Source organism: Dryas octopetala, chromosome 2 (assembly GCF_963921425.1).
Source record: "Dryas octopetala chromosome 2, drDryOcto1.1, whole genome shotgun sequence".
NCBI lineage: Eukaryota > Viridiplantae > Streptophyta > Magnoliopsida > Rosales > Rosaceae > Dryas > Dryas octopetala.
The window spans coordinates 32,814,688-32,831,765 of record NC_141367.1 but is presented as its reverse complement, the minus strand read 5'-3'; the positions used below and the strand labels follow the sequence as shown (position 1 = coordinate 32,831,765).

Sequence of the window (17,078 nt, the reverse complement as noted above, 5' to 3'; positions counted from 1 at the left end):
ATTTATGGAAGAAAGAAATTAACAAGATTAAATATGAGGAGACTCGAGACTAGAGAGTGACGGAGTGACTGAGGCAGAAGCACTGCTGGCATCTTTGAATGCAAACAAAGACAGCAACGGATTTCACACTTGGCCAATGGAGAGAGAAGCCAGACATGCAACTGACAACTTCTAAAAAGTAACGGAAATTTGCAATTACCACTTTTTTTCTTTTAATTTCTTTTGCTCTGGTTTTCACAATTTCGTAAGGTTTTAATTACAAATTTACAAAGATTCCCTCCTAAACATATCTGTAACAAAAAAACAATGTATTTGGTGTTGTCACGAGGACGAACATATATATTGCTCAAAATATTTGTATAAATATCATTTTTATACGATTTTAGTGTTGTTGAACTGTTTCAACTGGATTTGATGAAACTACTCAACAAATTCAAGTGTCGAGCACTCAACTCATTAAAGTGGACAAACTTAATATAAGCTTCCGCATGTAGGCTGTTTTGTCCTTCTGAGTCCAGTATGGAATAAAAAAAAAACTCATTATTTTTTGAAGAAAGCAGAAATCAAAAGTTAACAAGTTTTTTCATTAAATTTTTTAAATTTGTTGTTCACTCAGTACTATTTCATAATATCTCTTGTTTTGTTGTAGTTGCAGAAAAACCTTTAACATTGGGAGTTTTTTAAAGTGCCACAGTAAAATTATTTTTTCTGTAAACGTAAGAGAAATTCTTTTAGTACCTTATAACACACTCCTTAACTCATTATACCCACCCATCCTTGACTACAACTCCCCTCCCCGACCAGCATCGGCTAGCCACCAAAACCTGGCCGGCAAGTCTTTTGTTTTAGCGCAAAGAGAGAGAAACGACGAGAATGTACATGGAGCGGTGCTGATGGCAGAAGTAGAGACGTGGCCACCAACAGGGACCAATGCGGGGGTTGGGTTTTGAAGCATTCTGAGGGCAAGTTTAATTATGATGGAAACTACATGCAAACTATATGTTTCCCAAATTAGAATGTCACTATTGTCACTCGCCAATCCTATTTCCGCCCCCCCAATTCTTTAAAAAAATATTGATATACCTAAATAAATCTCTAGCCTTCCTTAGATGTCAAAATATTAACAATCATAATTACCCTTTAATTAACAAAATACAAAGATTAAAAAAATGAATCTAAAGTGGGTTTTATACAAGATTCCCATTCTTATATTTGATAATGCTAGGAAAGTAATATTTGATTTCATTTTCCATATTTGGTTTGTACAATATTAAGAAACAAAAATAGTTCAGTTTTCTAATTATACCCCTATTTATTATATTTACTGAATAAAAAGACTGTCAACACTCAACAGTTTCTTATAGATAGCAATGGCATTTTTCAGTTTTTAAAAGGGATAATACGGTCTTGAAAAAACATTTTCCATGGAAGGAAAAACCAAACCCAAGTTAGCATGAAAGTTTCATTTTCTCCCTTTTTGAGCATCACTTTCCTTTGAACCAAAAATTGTTTTAACCAAACGGACTCTAAAAGTAAATGGTTACTTAACTTCAAAGAAAATTATTTGTCCCTACTGTATCATCTCTCTAAAAGAAAGAGATGTGATCCATCTTTGGAAGGTACAAGATATCCTCAATTAAAAAGGTACATAGCAATAATCAGAGAAAGAGGGCTGTTCAACAAAGGGAAAAGAGTTTTAAAAGGTAAAATAAAAAAATATAGATCACCATTACAAAGGCGAAAGAGGCCTTGAAAGAATCTCATATTAAAGCCAGTACTCACATGAAGGTTTTTCAGCCATTACTCACATGAAGATGTCGATCATCAATCTTATACATTGGGAACATAGATATTTAAAAATAATTTTAATCAGCATTAATGTAGCCAAAGGATACAATTTGATGCTACACATTGGGTTAGAGTGAAAGGGAGTAGTAGTCTCTTCTCCGCTGAGCAGAAATGGATTGATAGTTGACAAAACTGTGCAAGCAGGATGTAGAGTGACATGTCAAGTAGCCTCTCGTTTTAGTGAGTAGTTTAGAATTAGCTTGTAGTTAACGTCTCCACTTAGCATTAATGTACAGCCAGGGCCTGCCCAAGCCAGGGCCAGACAAGACAGAGCATCGAACCATCAAGTGTTGCAAGAAGAGGGGTTCGTAACTCCAAAATGCACAAACTCCCTCAAAAACAACATGAGCAAAACAGAATTAACTGCACTTTCACTATGCAATACTTTCAGTCATGAAACTTCCTGAAGAGCTAGATTCAACTCCTGTGCAGACTTTGCAATTGATCCTCCTCTTCTATGGGCAAAAGAGTGAACAAAAGGATATTGGCATCTCTGGCATAATGAATTATTATGCAAAACAAATAGTGGTCAAGCCAACTAAACTAAAAAAAATTGGCACCTGGTAAGAGCTGGCAAACAGCATTTGACCTTTTCAAGCTCCATAGAACAGATGTTGCAACGCTCCAGCCTATGTTAACCAATGAAAAGTAGAAACCCATCTCAATTTTGATCAATGCTTAAAATCTAAATAAAAAAGGTAAAGAAAATTGTATATCAGAGCAAGCAAAGTATACCTTTGCTCAGCTTCAATATCCACACCAACAGATGATGATGCTGATAACGTTGAATAGATCACAGAACCAAATACTCTAACTAGCTTGAGCAGCATTTCCAAAGAAATGCCTAAATGCCTGGATAAGGTCAGGCCATCAAATAATGAACAGCAAAATTGCAGATGAAAGAATCCAAACACAAAATCCAACAAGTGCTGGTTAAGATTTTATTTGACAATTAAAAATGTTAGCATTGCCTATCAAGTTCAGCTCAAGTACTAGAAAGGCGTATGTCATCCTACCATATAGCAATCAAATGCAGGATCATAATGCATCCCCCAGGTACATCCTTTCCTGGAGAATTGTGCTTAAGACTCTTCCATGACCAGAACGGATGGTTCAGATGATATGAACAGAGCATATCCCAAAACTAGGGAATACCAGAGAAAATCTAAGTGCAACAACTTTACATAAACAACTGTAGTACTGCGTTAATTTACCATAATTAAAACTTATATAAAAATTAAAAACAAAAAAAAAAAAAAATTAGCAGAATAGCAAAGCTCTTCACTTGAACAGTTGATGCTTTCATGCATCAAGTAAACAAACATAGATCTGCTACCTGAAACTACTTAGCAACAATGGCACCAAACAAAAAAAGAAGAGATTGCTAAAACTTCTTACCTATCCATGCTACTTTCTAGAAGGCCAGTAAGGAGCGGCAGAAGACAAGTGCATATATCCAGTGTGACAATGTCAATTTTTTCTGTCATAATGCTAATTACATCAGCAATGACCTGGATTAACAGCACAGAAATTAACACGAAATTCAAACATTAAAGAGCCAGTTGTTCCACAATAGTATTTAGAAACTGGGGGCTGAAGAAAAACCAAATTAAGAAAATACCACACAATATACTTACAGCACAATCAGACATCTTTTCCATCGCACTAATGACACCCTTAACATCATTCCTTTGCCAGTATCTATAGACTACCTGCAAAGATTTACCCACAAGATTCAGCAATTTATTGATTATAATAAATATATTCCATCTGCAAATTTTCACTATTATTATGGCAACTAAGCAAAACATAAAAGGATTGCTAATTCCACAATGCAGCTCAGCTGTTCTAAGAGTTTGGTAATCTCCTATTGCAAACCTAGATACCATTAACTTCAAACCTATCACAAACCCAAGCCCTCTACTATCCCCTAGCTTTTCTCCCATATTTAATGCTATCATCACAAAGCACTGATATTAACAGCTACTAAGAAACACCTGCAATCAGCAAAGAAATATTGAACTGCAATTTGATTTCAAAGGAGGCCTAATGGGTTCTTTTTTTTTTCTTTTTTTCTTTTTTAATAGGAAATAAGAACTTATATATAAAATAAAATAAAAATTAAAAAAAAAAGAAAGAAGGAAGATGGGATACAATAAATGATGGGCAAGAAGTCCATCTAAGCATAATTGACTACCCCAACTAACAAGCACTGAGCTACAATCAACTCAAAGACACCCAAAATCCGTGTAAAGAAAGAAAAGATACATAGAGAACCAATGGCACTACATAAACTCATAAGCATAGCCTCAAAATCATTTAAGGAACCTGTAACTTGGCTGAACGAGATTGCATGGAGCTAACAAATTGGTCATGTTTTTCCATGAGATCTGCAATAGCATCCTCATCACTAGCAGACACTGTTTCTTTTTCAGTAGATGTAGGATATCCTCTCTGCTTGAACTAAAACAAATAGAGGATTGTATCAATTACAAATTTAACCCACCAAAAGAAAACAACCATCCAGAAGTTATCATGAGAAAATGATAAAACCTTGTACAGTTCATGGTTTCTATGCAATTCTTATACAATGGCATTATGGGGAAAGAAAAATATTTTAAGGATTGGGCAATAAATTTGCAATTAAGTTTAACTTATAGTAAGATGCCATTCATTAAAAAATAAAAATTATTTGTGCACAAATTTCTTGAATGTTGTTATTTGTGTCAAGAAATATAGGTGTCACAAAAGGCAGAACAAATTGGAACTGTGGCCATACCGCATTCAAAGGGAGAATGTTCACTGCAGATGCGGTTCCCAGGGTAATATTGGACGTAGGTCCCTCATAGTTAGAATATCTATCTCTTTTCTCCCAATTCACAGCAGTTGAGCGCATTCTTCCTAAATATACCATAAAGAACATGGGTCATACTACAGTAGACTAGTAAATAGAAATGAAGCAAAAGTAAAGAAAGTTATACCTCCTCTTTGACCTTCAGCAGAATATGCGTCTCTGCTCAGCTTGTGCCCCCGAGTTTCATCTAAGGAAGAAAAAAAATAAATAAAAAGAGGAGCTTAAGCATTGACAGTATGACACTTGGTCTCAAAAGGACAAATGTACATGTTAAGAACTTAAGACAGATAGGGAAATCCACATGCACAGTAGAAGACCATCAATCATTAGAGAAAACATTACAAGAAATAAAGAATTACATAATAGGCAACAGAGAAACCAAGATAAAGCACATGGCGACAATTAATATGCACAACATATACATGTTCCTTTAACTGCCATAAGTGTATGCACATGTAAAATGCATCCTCAGAGCAAGGGTTTTCCCCATCCCCTGTGTTGGCAATACCTCTTCCTGTCAAATGGTTAGTTGCATTATGGTTTTTGTGCTCTGAGATCCATCTGCTTTGCTTTTACACTAGTCTAACAAGGCCCTTTCTTTGAAGTGACTATTTTGTTAAAACCTAAGAGGAAGAATGATTACCAACCATTTAAGGAAATGAGACGGTTTGTGGTTCTAGTGTGTGAATGGTTGATTCAACAGGCTTCGTACAACCTTTGAAGCTAACTATGAAAAATTCACTGTTTGATTTCCAAGCTATCGTATAAACACCTATATAACATTATGTTGGTACTAAAGAGTGATGGGTTTAGGAGGATGGGACAGAGGGGAGGGGGGACTTCTCTTGATCTCTTCTAATCAAGGAGGTGTCTCTTAAATTTATTTTGAACAAACTTCCTTGCCAAAAGAACCCCTCTTCTAATCAAGGAGGTGTCTCTTAAAGACTGGTGTGGAAACTAACCATGGCAATTGACATGGAATCAAATGAACTGCATTACTACCAGTCTACCACCACCACAACCATCACTAGTAATACTATTTACTGATAATGACAACAACAAACCACACTCTTATATCCAAGAGATCTGTCATCACTCATGTTGATGGATTATATTGTTTTGGTAGGTTTTGGCCTTCTGCCACTGGTAGATGTACATCTGCGACATGTTCCACATTCTCAATCTAACAACTTAACAAATGAAATGATGTTTCAATTGAGACTGCAAGCACCTCATGGTAGCTATGACGCTTAGTCACAAATTTAAAAAAGTTCTAAGCAGAACGCTGTCTTTCTTGCCAACTATATTAGTTGTTTGGTACTTAGTTGTTTGTGTAGGAAAACTATGAAATGAAAGTATAGTACTAAGGATTAGATACATACAACTATCATGCTGATAGCTAGCATTGGGCTCCATCATTGAATCTGTTTCATGCTTCCCAGGTCCAACACGTCTGTCATCCTTCATATTCTTTTCAGCAGTATGTATTCCCTGGGTTGAGCTTATAACTGTTGAGAAACCATTCCTATCTGCAACACTGCTTGATTCAGTAGCCTTAGAAGCAGTGGATTCAGACACTGAAGAGACAGTTGGCTTATCCACTTCTTCTCTGCTGTTGGAAAACTTTCGGAAATCAGTTGCCTTTGACTGCATAGAGAATGTCATTGTTCTTCCAGCAACACCAACCTCTTTTCGGGGCTCGGCTGCCAGCTCTGACCTTATACTAGTTCTAGGCACAATTACAGGTACGACATCCAACTTGTTAAAAGTCGGAACAGTGGCTGTTGAATGGGTTTTAGTGGAATTCCTCTTCAGGGTTGTTGCACTAGGAACTGCTGCTGAACTAGCTGCAATAGTTTTTGGACTGGGGTTCAAATTGATCCTTTGAGGAGTACCAGGAACACTTCCTGTGGCTTCATTCAAGATGGATAACCAGGCATAAAAAAGTCTAAACATCAGAGTGAAGTCACAACAAAAAGAAGATGAGATAAACATTGTGATAAAAAAAAAAAAAAAAAAATCTGAGAATTCCAAAAACAATAAACAAACACAAAAATACTCCATGAAGAAATTAAAATGAAAAAGGTTAAAAATTTGCATACATGCCAAAATTTTTGGCTCCTTAGCGGGATCTGAATTTTGAGAAACTGATAGCCTTCCAAGAGATTTTGTTTCCTTCACTAAAGAATCTGAACTTTGGGAAATAGAGAGCCGGCCCAAACTAGACTTAGAAGTATTCTCATTGAGTACTGACAGGTTCCCACCAGACAAGGATTTAGATTCTGAGTGCCCATTCAATCTGCTAGCATTACCAATTGCATACGGCTCTATACGCTATGCCAAGCAACGCATAAGTTTGAAATTAATAGCTAATACCTCCAGGGCTAGAAAACAAGAAAACACATCAATGTAAGACAATTATAAACTGAGTCATACCGAGATGTCTACAACCCACACTCCAACACAACTCTGATTGTACGAGCATCCAAGAAGCTTTCCCTCATGAACATTAAGATCTGACAATCGAGACCATCCCACATCCACAGCGTCATGGCATCTTATTGGTTCCCATGAGAATACCTACATAGTAAAAGTTTAAGTACGCATATTTCATAACCCTAATTATTATAAAGGATCACATGAGCTCACCTTCAAACTTTCATGCAATCCACAGAGTAGGGCCCTCCCATCAGGATTAAAAGTCAAAGAACGCACTCCAGATGTCTGATTTGGAAACATAGAAATTAGACGGATAATCTCCTTATTGAAAGAATATTGTAAGAACCTTAGCTGGGCAATTTGAACCATTAACTTTATTAGTTAAGAGACGAGCAGTATTCAATGGGACAAAAAATTACCTCAGGTCCAGCCGAGCCAATTAGCTCAAAGGTTTCAAGGTCCCAAAATTTAACGGTCCTATCCGCGGAACCTGAAAAGAAATGAGGAAAAAATAAGGAAGCAATATCTATTTGAAAATAATACACAAGGACAGATGTGTAGCTTTCATGATGACACATTATCAGAGGGTCATACTGGCACAAGCTAGAGTAATAAGTAATTTATACGATTTGAACAGCATGGTATAAACATAAGTGAAACATACCACACAATTTTAAAATGACACAATTATTGTTAGTTTTCGAAAGGGACATTGGCCGCTGATACACAATCTGCCTCTAAGAAATGCAACAGCAATTGTAGGCAGATCGACTCATCAATTTCCCATTCAAATAGGATACCCACAAGGAAAAGCACTAGACATTCATTGGTTACTAGGGGCATCACAAAAACGTCCAGGTCTAAATATTTTATCCACATGATTTTTTTGATATATAAATATAATTTGATCAGCATTAAAAAAATTTAAACCAATTTAAAGCTAGTGGCTCCACTTTTAAAGATTGCTTAACGCCCGCCTATGGAAATTTCAGACCAAAACAAATCTAAGTTAAAGAAATAAATATTGACAATCTATAAAGAAGTCAATATGAATTCCTAAACCCAAAGAGGGGGAAGGGGTCCATCTTTATAGCTTGACCTGTCCATTATACAAAACATACTATAAACAACACAAAGCCCCAGAGACCAGGGTATTCAATGATCAAACTATTGCTCGATACAGTTAAAAGATAAGAGGCAGACCGATTTTTCATAAGAAAATTATAAAAAATTGCTAAACTACTATCTATAGCAAGGGAGAATCGGCCAATAATGAGGCAATGACCTGTGTTCAGGTGTAGGATGACAAAATGACACTTTACCATATAAATAATAATCCAATATCTCAAAGGACAATCAGGATACAACTCGACCCATTTTCAATTGACAGAGGAAATAATAGCATTTCAATAGACAGCTAATAAAGCCAGGAAAAATGTATAATTGATGAGTACAAAAAAAAAAATAGCATCATTAACCTGTTGCTAGCAGAAACTCATGGGGATGAAAGTCTATGCACTGAATCTGGCCCTCATGAGACTTGAAATCATGCAGCAACTTTCCAGCAGTCAGATCCCACAACTGTTAAAACATTACATATTGGTTTATAAACTTTTCAGAAGAAAATGACATATTTTGGTTCACTATTTACAGATTGCATGTATTAGCATGCATAATGGCCCGAGAAGATAGAAATTTTTTTATTAATTATTTTACAAGAGGAAAGCAATTCTAACCTTAACAGTGTTGTCCTCTCCACCGGAAACAACCCAACGACCATCTGGGGTGAATCTGATGGCATTGACTCCTCGTGTATGGCCTTTGTATGTGTGAATACACCCCTTCTTCCTGATATCCCATATTTTGAGATTTGTGTCCAGGGAGCCAGATGCAAAGAACTCCCCAAAAGGATGGAAGTCCACAGATATACAATTGGATCTGTGACCGGTAAGTGTGCGAACAACTACAAAGAAATCACATTGAAAAAGCACAAACAAATCTAAAAAACAATTTGACAGCATAAAATAGATATATAAAAAACTCAGTGCAGTTTCAATAGGGGGGAGTCTATCGTTTTGAGGAATTTAAGGAATATATTGCACAATAAAGAATAAAAGGCATACTCTTTGCCTCCTCTAAATCCCAAAGCTTAATTGTACCACTTGCAGCTCCTGCAGCTACTAAGACCTCTGAAGAATCAAAGCTTACGGAATCAATTCCACTGGTGTGTCCAGACAAACTCTGGGTATGAAGGCACGTTGAGTAGATTAGAATAAATAAAATAACAAAAAAAAAAATTGATCCAAGAAAGAAAGTGCCGTTGATAATTATACAATTTCCTTGGAAAATTTGCATCAGTATTAATTCAACTCACAAAAAGATGATGAAAGCGGAAAGAGAAAAAAAAAAAAAAAAAAAAAAAAAAGTGTGTCTAGAGGGAGAGAATATCACCAGTATGGCATTGGGTTTCCCAATGGCCCAGAGATTGACCTTGTGATCTTCTCCGCCGGTGACAAGAACTCTGGAAGACTTCCTGCCAATTTTGAGGCAATTGACAGTTGCGGAATGTGCTACGAATTCCTCTGAGGCACAACCCTGGTTAAGGCTAAAACTATCGGATATATTCTTGTCAATCTGATACTCATACTGATACATACATACATACATACATACATCGGTTTCAACATTAAAAGAAACATAGCAAATCTAATTAAATCAAGAGGAGGATACGTAGCTTGTAAGCGCGTTTCGTAGTCATGGGCACAGAAGGAGAAAGAGAAACCCTAGCAATTCTAATTCTTTTTTATGGTTTATTTTTCTGCAAGCAAATATAGAAATAGCAGCTCTCCACTCCACACATTCAAATCAAATCTTGTGCTGATGATGATGATCATGGTCGTTGCAACTGGTTCATTCCAGATCTCAAAGAATTCAGTCCGTGCCTTCAAATTTCAAATTTCAAAAGTTTAAAGCAAAACAATAATTTTAGGGATAAAATAGATTCGATCAGACTCGAGAGTATGAAGAGAGAAAAAGAGAATAATAATTAATAAAGATGAAGAATAGAAGCTTACATAAAGTGCATTGTGGAAGGAAATGAAAAACGTTGCTTGCTCCTCGTTGTTCCTTCAAAGTTGAGAGTTTTTTTTGGTGTGAGAATATAAGCGAGAGAAAGGCAAAACAAACAGTAGCGTAATAGAGTATACTTAGAAGATAATTTTGGAGGAAGTTACTGTGGCAGTGAGTAAACGGAGAGTTAGTGATTTCCAGAGCAGAGTCCACCAAGATTTTCTTTTCCTTTTTCCGTTGCGGCAGGCCAATATATCATATATGCTATATGCATGAAGAAGATGAATCTAGAGACCGACACAGTTCACGATTTGAGTCACCGTCCCCTCCCTCTCTCTCGTTAATTATGAGTTATAAGTACCCGTTTCAATATTTAATTTCGATATTCTTTCTTTTGTGTTTTCTTTTTTTAATTTTTTTGCTTTTTTTTTTTCGTCTTTTAAAACGAGTCTTAAAATGAGAGCAATTGAGCCGGGCGGGGGCCTCTCTCCCTCCCTCCCCAAATCAAAATTCAAGGGACTACACACAACACACCCATCACTATCACTCACCTTCCTTAACTCCCTCTTACCTTTCTATATCTCTTTTCCTCTTTTTTCCTTTTTTTTTTTTTTTTCTTTGGTGTATCAATTTATTGTTCATTCTAATTGATGATTTACTTGTATCAACTAATTCCAATCTCTCTCTCTCCCCTTTTTCTCTTTAGTTTATCTTGTGGGAGCCAAACATGACCACCCATCTCACTTTGTTCCAAATTCAATTAGATGCTCAACAGCCAATCTTAAACTTTTTAAAGAGATCCTAATTCCTAGCATCAACATCCACGTGTGACTCTCATCAACGACCACACCACCACAGGGTGGCCTCATACAATTGACCTATTTGCTTGCACGTGTAACATGTCTTCTTTGTTTTTTTGGCCGGAAACACATCTCTTCATTGAGATACAAATTTGGGATGCATAGCCTATATCATGTTTGTTAATTTTAGGGGGCTGCTGGTGGTGGTTATATTATATAAGGGCATACACAAACTCAAGTAATCAAGAAAAACAAAAAAAAGTTTTGATGGGATCTATTGTAACTATTACTCAATTATATTTGACAATTATGATTATACTTATAGGTAGTATTCACAAAGAAACCTCTTCTTAAATAAGTATACCTTTTATGTTTGTATTCAATGGTTACTCTTATAAAAATAAAATTAGAAAAATCATAAACTATTAAGACATTTGATTGTAACAAAATAAATAGACAAACACAATATTTTTGATAAACACTAGAAATATCACAATTTAATCAAATGGTTATTGCAGGGATAATTCTTGAATAAATACTTGAAAAATAAATGGTTCCAATTAGTGAGTTGCAAATTTACAATTCAGAATGTGCCACACAATAAATCGTTAATTAAGGGATCTCTTAATGGAACCTCTCTCATATACAAATATCTTCTTTTTTTTTTGGTACAATATACAAATATCTTTTCATTACATGTTATATGTGAAAATTAACACACAAATCCAAGGGAAAAAAAAACAGTTACATGCACTCTAATTTTATTATTGACTTTGTTATTTAGTTACAATAGTGTCATTAAATGGTACCGCATGAAGCCCCACTTAAAATTTGGCTCCTTTCACAAAAGATAGAAAAGAACACCAAGTTTGTGAGATAGGAAATGAAATGAAAAGATAAACTAGACATGAGTTTGAGATGGGGAAAGAGGAGGTGCTGGAAGGAGCAAAGCGTATACATGCAATAAATATAAACGGCCTAAAATTGTTAACTCTAAAAGTCTAAGCCCTTTGAAGAGGTAAGGATTGAACATGGACAGCGTAAATACATGGTGTAAGACTGGTGTCAAATACATACTCTGAAATTGTCAACCCAAAGCCCTCCAAACAGTAAAAGAAGGTTTAAAGACATCTATTTCAGATCTTGAAGTACTTATATCCGTACTCTGTGTTGGTCATCCCCTCTTCCCAATCACCGATCCTACGACCACCAAAAACTATCTGCTGAATGCCTAGATATCTGCCACCAAGATGGCAAGGAAACAATGCAATAATTAGTCAAGGACAAATGAAGTTAGTCGAAGAATGAAAGTCCGTCCAGTCAAAGATTGTTTTCTTAGTTGAACTTACTCTGAACTCAAGACTGTCAAGCAGTTGAGGAGTACATCAATGGCAAAATAGTCAGCTGTACCAAGGTCTACCCTGTAATACATTTATATTGAAACTCTCATATGGACAAGAGTTGCAAAAGTATATCAAAATAAGAATTCAGCTTAAGTTGTGGAAGGCATACCAAACACGACCCCAGTTATCCTGAAACTCAACATCACTGATATCATGAAATGAAGATGGCATCACTTTGAAACCCTTATCCACATCATAGAGGGGATTGTACTCCATAGATGAATTTCCCAGCTGCCATCAATATTCTATTAGCACGTTTCAACCCTTTTACACATAGCAACAACTATTACTCAAAAGAATAAAGCTGATAATGACAAGATGAGGCACAAACTTTCTGCATGTATATATTTTATAAACTCAATTACAATTAGAGGAACGATAAACTCAATTAGAATTAGTTGAATGATAAACTCAATTATATGAATCTACACCATTGTGTTATTGACATAGCCAAGTATTATCTACAAAAATCACTTGACATAGCATATACTGATACGAATTGATACTATGTTCCTATCTAATAACAGCAATGGCAACAGTATGCCTAACTGGTATGGTAGGGACTCCGTGGTATCAAATTTCTGAGACAAAAAAGTAATTAATAAATAAATAAACTTCAGAAACCAAATTTCTTACACCTTTTACGAGTCTACGCCCAGTTTGCTTGTACGAGGAGAGAAAAAGGAAAAAGAATTTTTAGATGGCAAATAATTCCGGAATATCAATATACGATTTTGTAAATGTTCAAAGAAGTAGTAAAATAGAATACTTTTTTTGTTTTGGTTTTAGAACTCAAGGTCTTAACTGAAGAAACAATGAAGTTAACCGTAGCAGGCCAGTGGCACAGGGACATAAATAACATGCACACCAAGTAAAAGAGAATCCACAGTGACTATTATGTAATATTGAAATGTTTTATGGATATAAATGGAATTTGGTTAAAAAAACTATGGACGAACCTGCAGATTAGTAGAATTAAAGGCACCCAAGCGTCCCATAACATACCATGACTGAATTACCTGCATAACTTTCCCACTAAATTTAGTAGAAATAATAAATATGATAGGGACAGGAAAATAAAAGAAGAGTGTTTTGGATGGGCTAATAATGTTGAGTATACAGAAAGGAGGCACATACACTACCAAAGAGATCAACATCACGATCAGACGGCGATCCATAGAATTCAAACCATATGTAGGAATCAAGAGGATTGAAGCTGTGAGGTGAGGTAGCAAAAGAGTATTATAAAAAAGCAAATGGAAGGAAACATTATACAAAGATTGGAAGAGATGGAGAAGCAAATTTGAAGTAAAAAGTTACTCTCTGAAGGTGACTTTGAAGGCAAGGATAGAACCGGTTTTTGATTTGCGGAAGTCTCTGCCCTTGATGCGGACTCTTTCTTCAACCCTTTTCCTCATGAGCTCAGGGTTGCCAATGCTATCTCCAAGAACCGCTCGCAGCTCAGCATCGTCTTTGCAGGCGTCTTCTAACACTCTGCCAGAACAAATTAATATTAAAAAAATGAAAAGAAAAAAGAGAGGCAGAGAGTGAGAGAGAGAGAGAGAGAGCGACTTGGCCCAAGAAGGATAGTTGTGAAGGCGATCGAACTCGCGCTTCCTCTTCTCTTCACGAATTTTGACAAGTCTGCGTCCTCTGGCAGTGGTTCCCGAGCCTTTGGGAGCGCCGGCCATTCCATTCGTGGTGGTATCATTGGCACGCACCAATAGGAGCCGAGCTGGCTTTACCTGAAATTTTGGCAGATACGGATACGGATAGGGAAACAGCGTTTTCTTGTTCCATGAATCAGAGCGGGATTCAATTCTAGTATTATTATAAGAGATAAACCCAAACCCAGACCCAGACCCACCCTTGCCTGTGCCTATGGCCGCCTTCATTTATCCCCTCCTCTCTTTCACTCTCTTTCCCCTTCATTCCAACTTAACCCCCCCACAAGAGTTCACATATCTGGGCTGGGCCACATGTCACCAAACAACCCAAATGCTAATGTGATGTGGCAGATGCTAGATCATTTGGTCAGTAGTAACATTACTCTTTATTGTGATATGGATTGTTCCGCAATTCAAAAAATGTCTTAGTGTCTTACCAATTACCATTATCAACTCAACTCATCAGTCATGGCTGCAGTTTTTAATTGAAGCTAGCCAGTGTCTTGGGTTACACCCACCTTCAAGTGGAACTGGATGCAAAGGTAGTAATCACTCGCATTTCTTGCTTTACTACTGTTATTTTAAGAGACATGTACCTACTTACTAGGCGGGCGTTTATGTTTCTTATTCTCAAGTTTGTATCCACACTGGATTGGCTTTGGTTATCTGATGCACCTCACCTTCACATTATTTTTCAACTTAGTATCTCAATAAAAAAAAAAGGGAGCTGCTATTTGCACACCCCTATTTTTCTCTTTGCACACAAATTTCTCCTACACACCCCTTATTAATTTGTCAAACATAAAATTTCTTTTTTACACACCCCTATTATGACCAAAATACCCCAATCTCACAACCAAGTCTAAATTTCTCTTTACACACCCTCTCAACCCAAACATTACACACCCCCACAAACACACACCCCCACAAACACATCTACACTACACACCCCCTTACCTCACCCTATCTCACCTCACAGCCACAGCCACCATTGCCGACACACCCCCACAGCCACCATTGCCGACACCCACCATTGCCGACACCCATCTCCGGCTTCATCACCACCGTCATCGCCGTCGTCAGCACCGCCGTGAACTCCATCAGTGGCCTCATCACAGCTCTAAAATTCAGTGAGTTTCTCAAATACATTAGTTGTAAATGTAAATCTAATACTTTTTTATCTAATTTGAATTAGTTAATACATCTCAAATACCTTTTTCGTCTGTTTCACTAGATTTGTAGGGAGGATTTCGGGTTTTGGAGTGAGCATTTTCGGGGTTCCTCCATTTTCTGATTTCGCAGCTCGTTCGGCACTGGTCTGCCGAACGAATTCATTCTATTCGGCAGTCATCTACCGAACTAAATGAATTGGTTCGGCAGTACCCTACCGAACGAATGCAAAATCAGAAAATGCCCATACTTTGGTTCGACAGGTGACTGCCGAACAATGAATATTGGTTCGGTGGTTACCTGCCGAACAAATTGAATTAGTTCGGCAGCACGCTACCGAACGAATGGAAAATTTCGAATTTCCCTATTTTGGTTCGACAGCCATCTGCCGAATGGTGGAACTGTGTTCGACAGTCAACTGCCGAACAGTTTCACTTTGCTCGGCAGTTGACTGCCGAACCACCTGTGTTGAAATTTTTTTTTTTTTTTTTTAGCTTTTAAAAAATCATATATTTGCTAAAACAATTTTCAATTTCTTGTTTGAAATTATAGGATGGACAGAAGAAGAATCAGACGTGGTGCATCTTCATCTAGAGGGGAAGTCCCCGATGTTGCCGATGATATGCAAAGAACACGACCCACAGCATCTGGGCGAAGAAGGCTAGTACAAGCACGAGCTAGTCGTGAGGCAGTTCCTGAACAAGCTGAAGTTCCGGTTCAGGATTACAATGAGGATAATCCCAATGAGCTTGCTGAGCCTTTCCCGGGAGGTCCCATTGACACGTCCCTGCTGAGGAGTTATGGAACTCACGTAGCTGCTGAAATTTGGAACAACGAGGTATGATCTTTAACAGTTGGTATTTTATTCTTGTGCAACTTGCAGTAATAATGAGTGAATTTATTTGGTTATGTTTGAATTAGGAACGGGAGCCTTTGAGGTGCATGTCCAAAACCACCAAGCTTCGTGAGTGGAAGTTGTGGGCCAGAACAGATAATGACCGGTTGAAGGGATATGTCCTTAATTCTGGGTTGACATCACTGGTGCAGTGTTCTTATCGTACGGTTGACAAAGTGTTGGTGTCCGCTTTTGTTGAGAGGTGGCATCCGGAGACCAATACATTCCACCTGCCTTTTGGTGAGATGACCATCACACTAGATGATGTAGCCAACATTTTAGGCATTCCGGTTGGTGGTGCACCAGTGGCTACACTTGTGGAGGATAACATTACTTGTGAATATCTACTAACTGCATATTTAGGAGTTAGTGGGGATCAGACATCAGAGTAGTTGATGGACTTTGGTGGTGAGTACGTACGATTAGAGTGGTTACGTACGTGCTTTAGTGATGTCACTGATGCCGACTCTGAGCATGAAATCCAATGTGCAGCCCGGGCGTATCTTCTGTATTTATTGGGTTGTACCCTGTTTGTAGATAAGACTGGCACAAGGGTACAAGTGCAATATCTCAGACTGCTCACTAATCTAGACACCGTTAGCCATTATGCATGGGGCGCTGGATGCCTAGCATGGTTGTTTAGGCAGTTTGGATTTGCCTCTCGAGCTGGTGTCAAACAAATCGGCGGATATATGACACTGATAGAGGCTTGGGTGTACGAGCACATGCACACCATTTTCGGTCCAGCGTACGATATGAATTATTCCGAGAATACCCCTCGTGCGCTCCGCTGGACTCCAAGGCGGGATGGTGGCAGTGATCTTGAAGCAGTGCAAAGAATACGGCAACGACTTGATGTTTTGTCGGCTGACGAGGTAGATTTGTAATTTACAATTATTTTTATAAATTTAGGATTATATTATGTTTTCAACT

The 17,078-nt window shown here is 37.4% G+C and overlaps 2 protein-coding genes across 5 annotated transcripts; both read right to left on the bottom strand.

Annotated features, from left to right (window-relative positions):
- Nucleotides 1-1,709: 1,709 nt before the first annotated feature.
- LOC147295907 (katanin p80 WD40 repeat-containing subunit B1 homolog KTN80.4-like) lies at nucleotides 1,710-10,570 on the bottom strand. 4 transcript variants are annotated; one of them, XM_086233109.1, is made up of 20 exons: nucleotides 10,375-10,570; nucleotides 10,216-10,267; nucleotides 9,872-10,083; nucleotides 9,593-9,723; nucleotides 9,265-9,382; nucleotides 8,878-9,104; nucleotides 8,620-8,722; nucleotides 7,561-7,631; nucleotides 7,352-7,426; nucleotides 7,139-7,282; nucleotides 6,805-7,036; nucleotides 6,085-6,615; nucleotides 4,830-4,889; nucleotides 4,628-4,749; nucleotides 4,177-4,311; nucleotides 3,486-3,560; nucleotides 3,247-3,359; nucleotides 2,584-2,700; nucleotides 2,409-2,477; nucleotides 1,710-2,300 (listed from the first exon to the last, which is right to left on the bottom strand). In XM_086233109.1, the coding sequence occupies exons 3-20, from the start codon at nucleotides 9,897-9,899 to the stop codon at nucleotides 2,240-2,242; spliced, it is 2,412 nt and encodes an 803-aa protein (XP_086089235.1). In that variant the 5' UTR covers nucleotides 9,900-10,083; nucleotides 10,216-10,267; nucleotides 10,375-10,570; the 3' UTR covers nucleotides 1,710-2,239. The 4 variants fall into 4 exon arrangements, with proteins under 4 accessions (XP_086089235.1, XP_086089236.1, XP_086089234.1 ...); XM_086233110.1 differs by having other exon boundaries at nucleotides 1,710-2,303; nucleotides 4,177-4,302; XM_086233108.1 differs by having other exon boundaries at nucleotides 1,710-2,303; nucleotides 10,348-10,569.
- A 1,177-nt stretch (nucleotides 10,571-11,747) lies between these two features.
- On the bottom strand, nucleotides 11,748-14,571 carry LOC147295906 (structural maintenance of chromosomes-like protein, putative (DUF3531)). The gene is made up of 7 exons (XM_086232987.1): nucleotides 13,986-14,571; nucleotides 13,734-13,907; nucleotides 13,551-13,629; nucleotides 13,373-13,432; nucleotides 12,523-12,644; nucleotides 12,360-12,431; nucleotides 11,748-12,249 (listed from the first exon to the last, which is right to left on the bottom strand). The coding sequence occupies exons 1-7, from the start codon at nucleotides 14,306-14,308 to the stop codon at nucleotides 12,147-12,149; spliced, it is 933 nt and encodes a 310-aa protein (XP_086089113.1). The 5' UTR covers nucleotides 14,309-14,571; the 3' UTR covers nucleotides 11,748-12,146.
- Between the last annotated feature and the right edge of the window lie 2,507 nt (nucleotides 14,572-17,078).

Bases quoted from the DNA above. Each gene is read 5' to 3' on its own strand.
- LOC147295906 (XM_086232987.1), bottom strand. From the start codon at position 14,308: ATGAAGGCGGCCATAGGCACAGGCAAGGGTGGGTCTGGGTCTGGGTTT. The intron at 13,630-13,733 runs GTAACTTTTTAC...CTCACCTCACAG, and splicing joins TTCAAAGTCACCTTCAGAGA to CTTCAATCCTCTTGATTCCT. The intron at 12,432-12,522 runs GTATGCCTTCCA...AATGTATTACAG, and splicing joins GATAACTGGGGTCGTGTTTG to GGTAGACCTTGGTACAGCTG.
- LOC147295907 (XM_086233108.1), bottom strand. From the start codon at position 9,899: ATGACTACGAAACGCGCTTACAAGCTAC. The intron at 9,105-9,264 runs GTATGCCTTTTA...ATTTCTTTGTAG, and splicing joins GGATTTAGAGGAGGCAAAGA to TTGTTCGCACACTTACCGGT. The intron at 4,312-4,627 runs GTATGGCCACAG...TATTTGTTTTAG, and splicing joins ACATTCTCCCTTTGAATGCG to TTCAAGCAGAGAGGATATCC.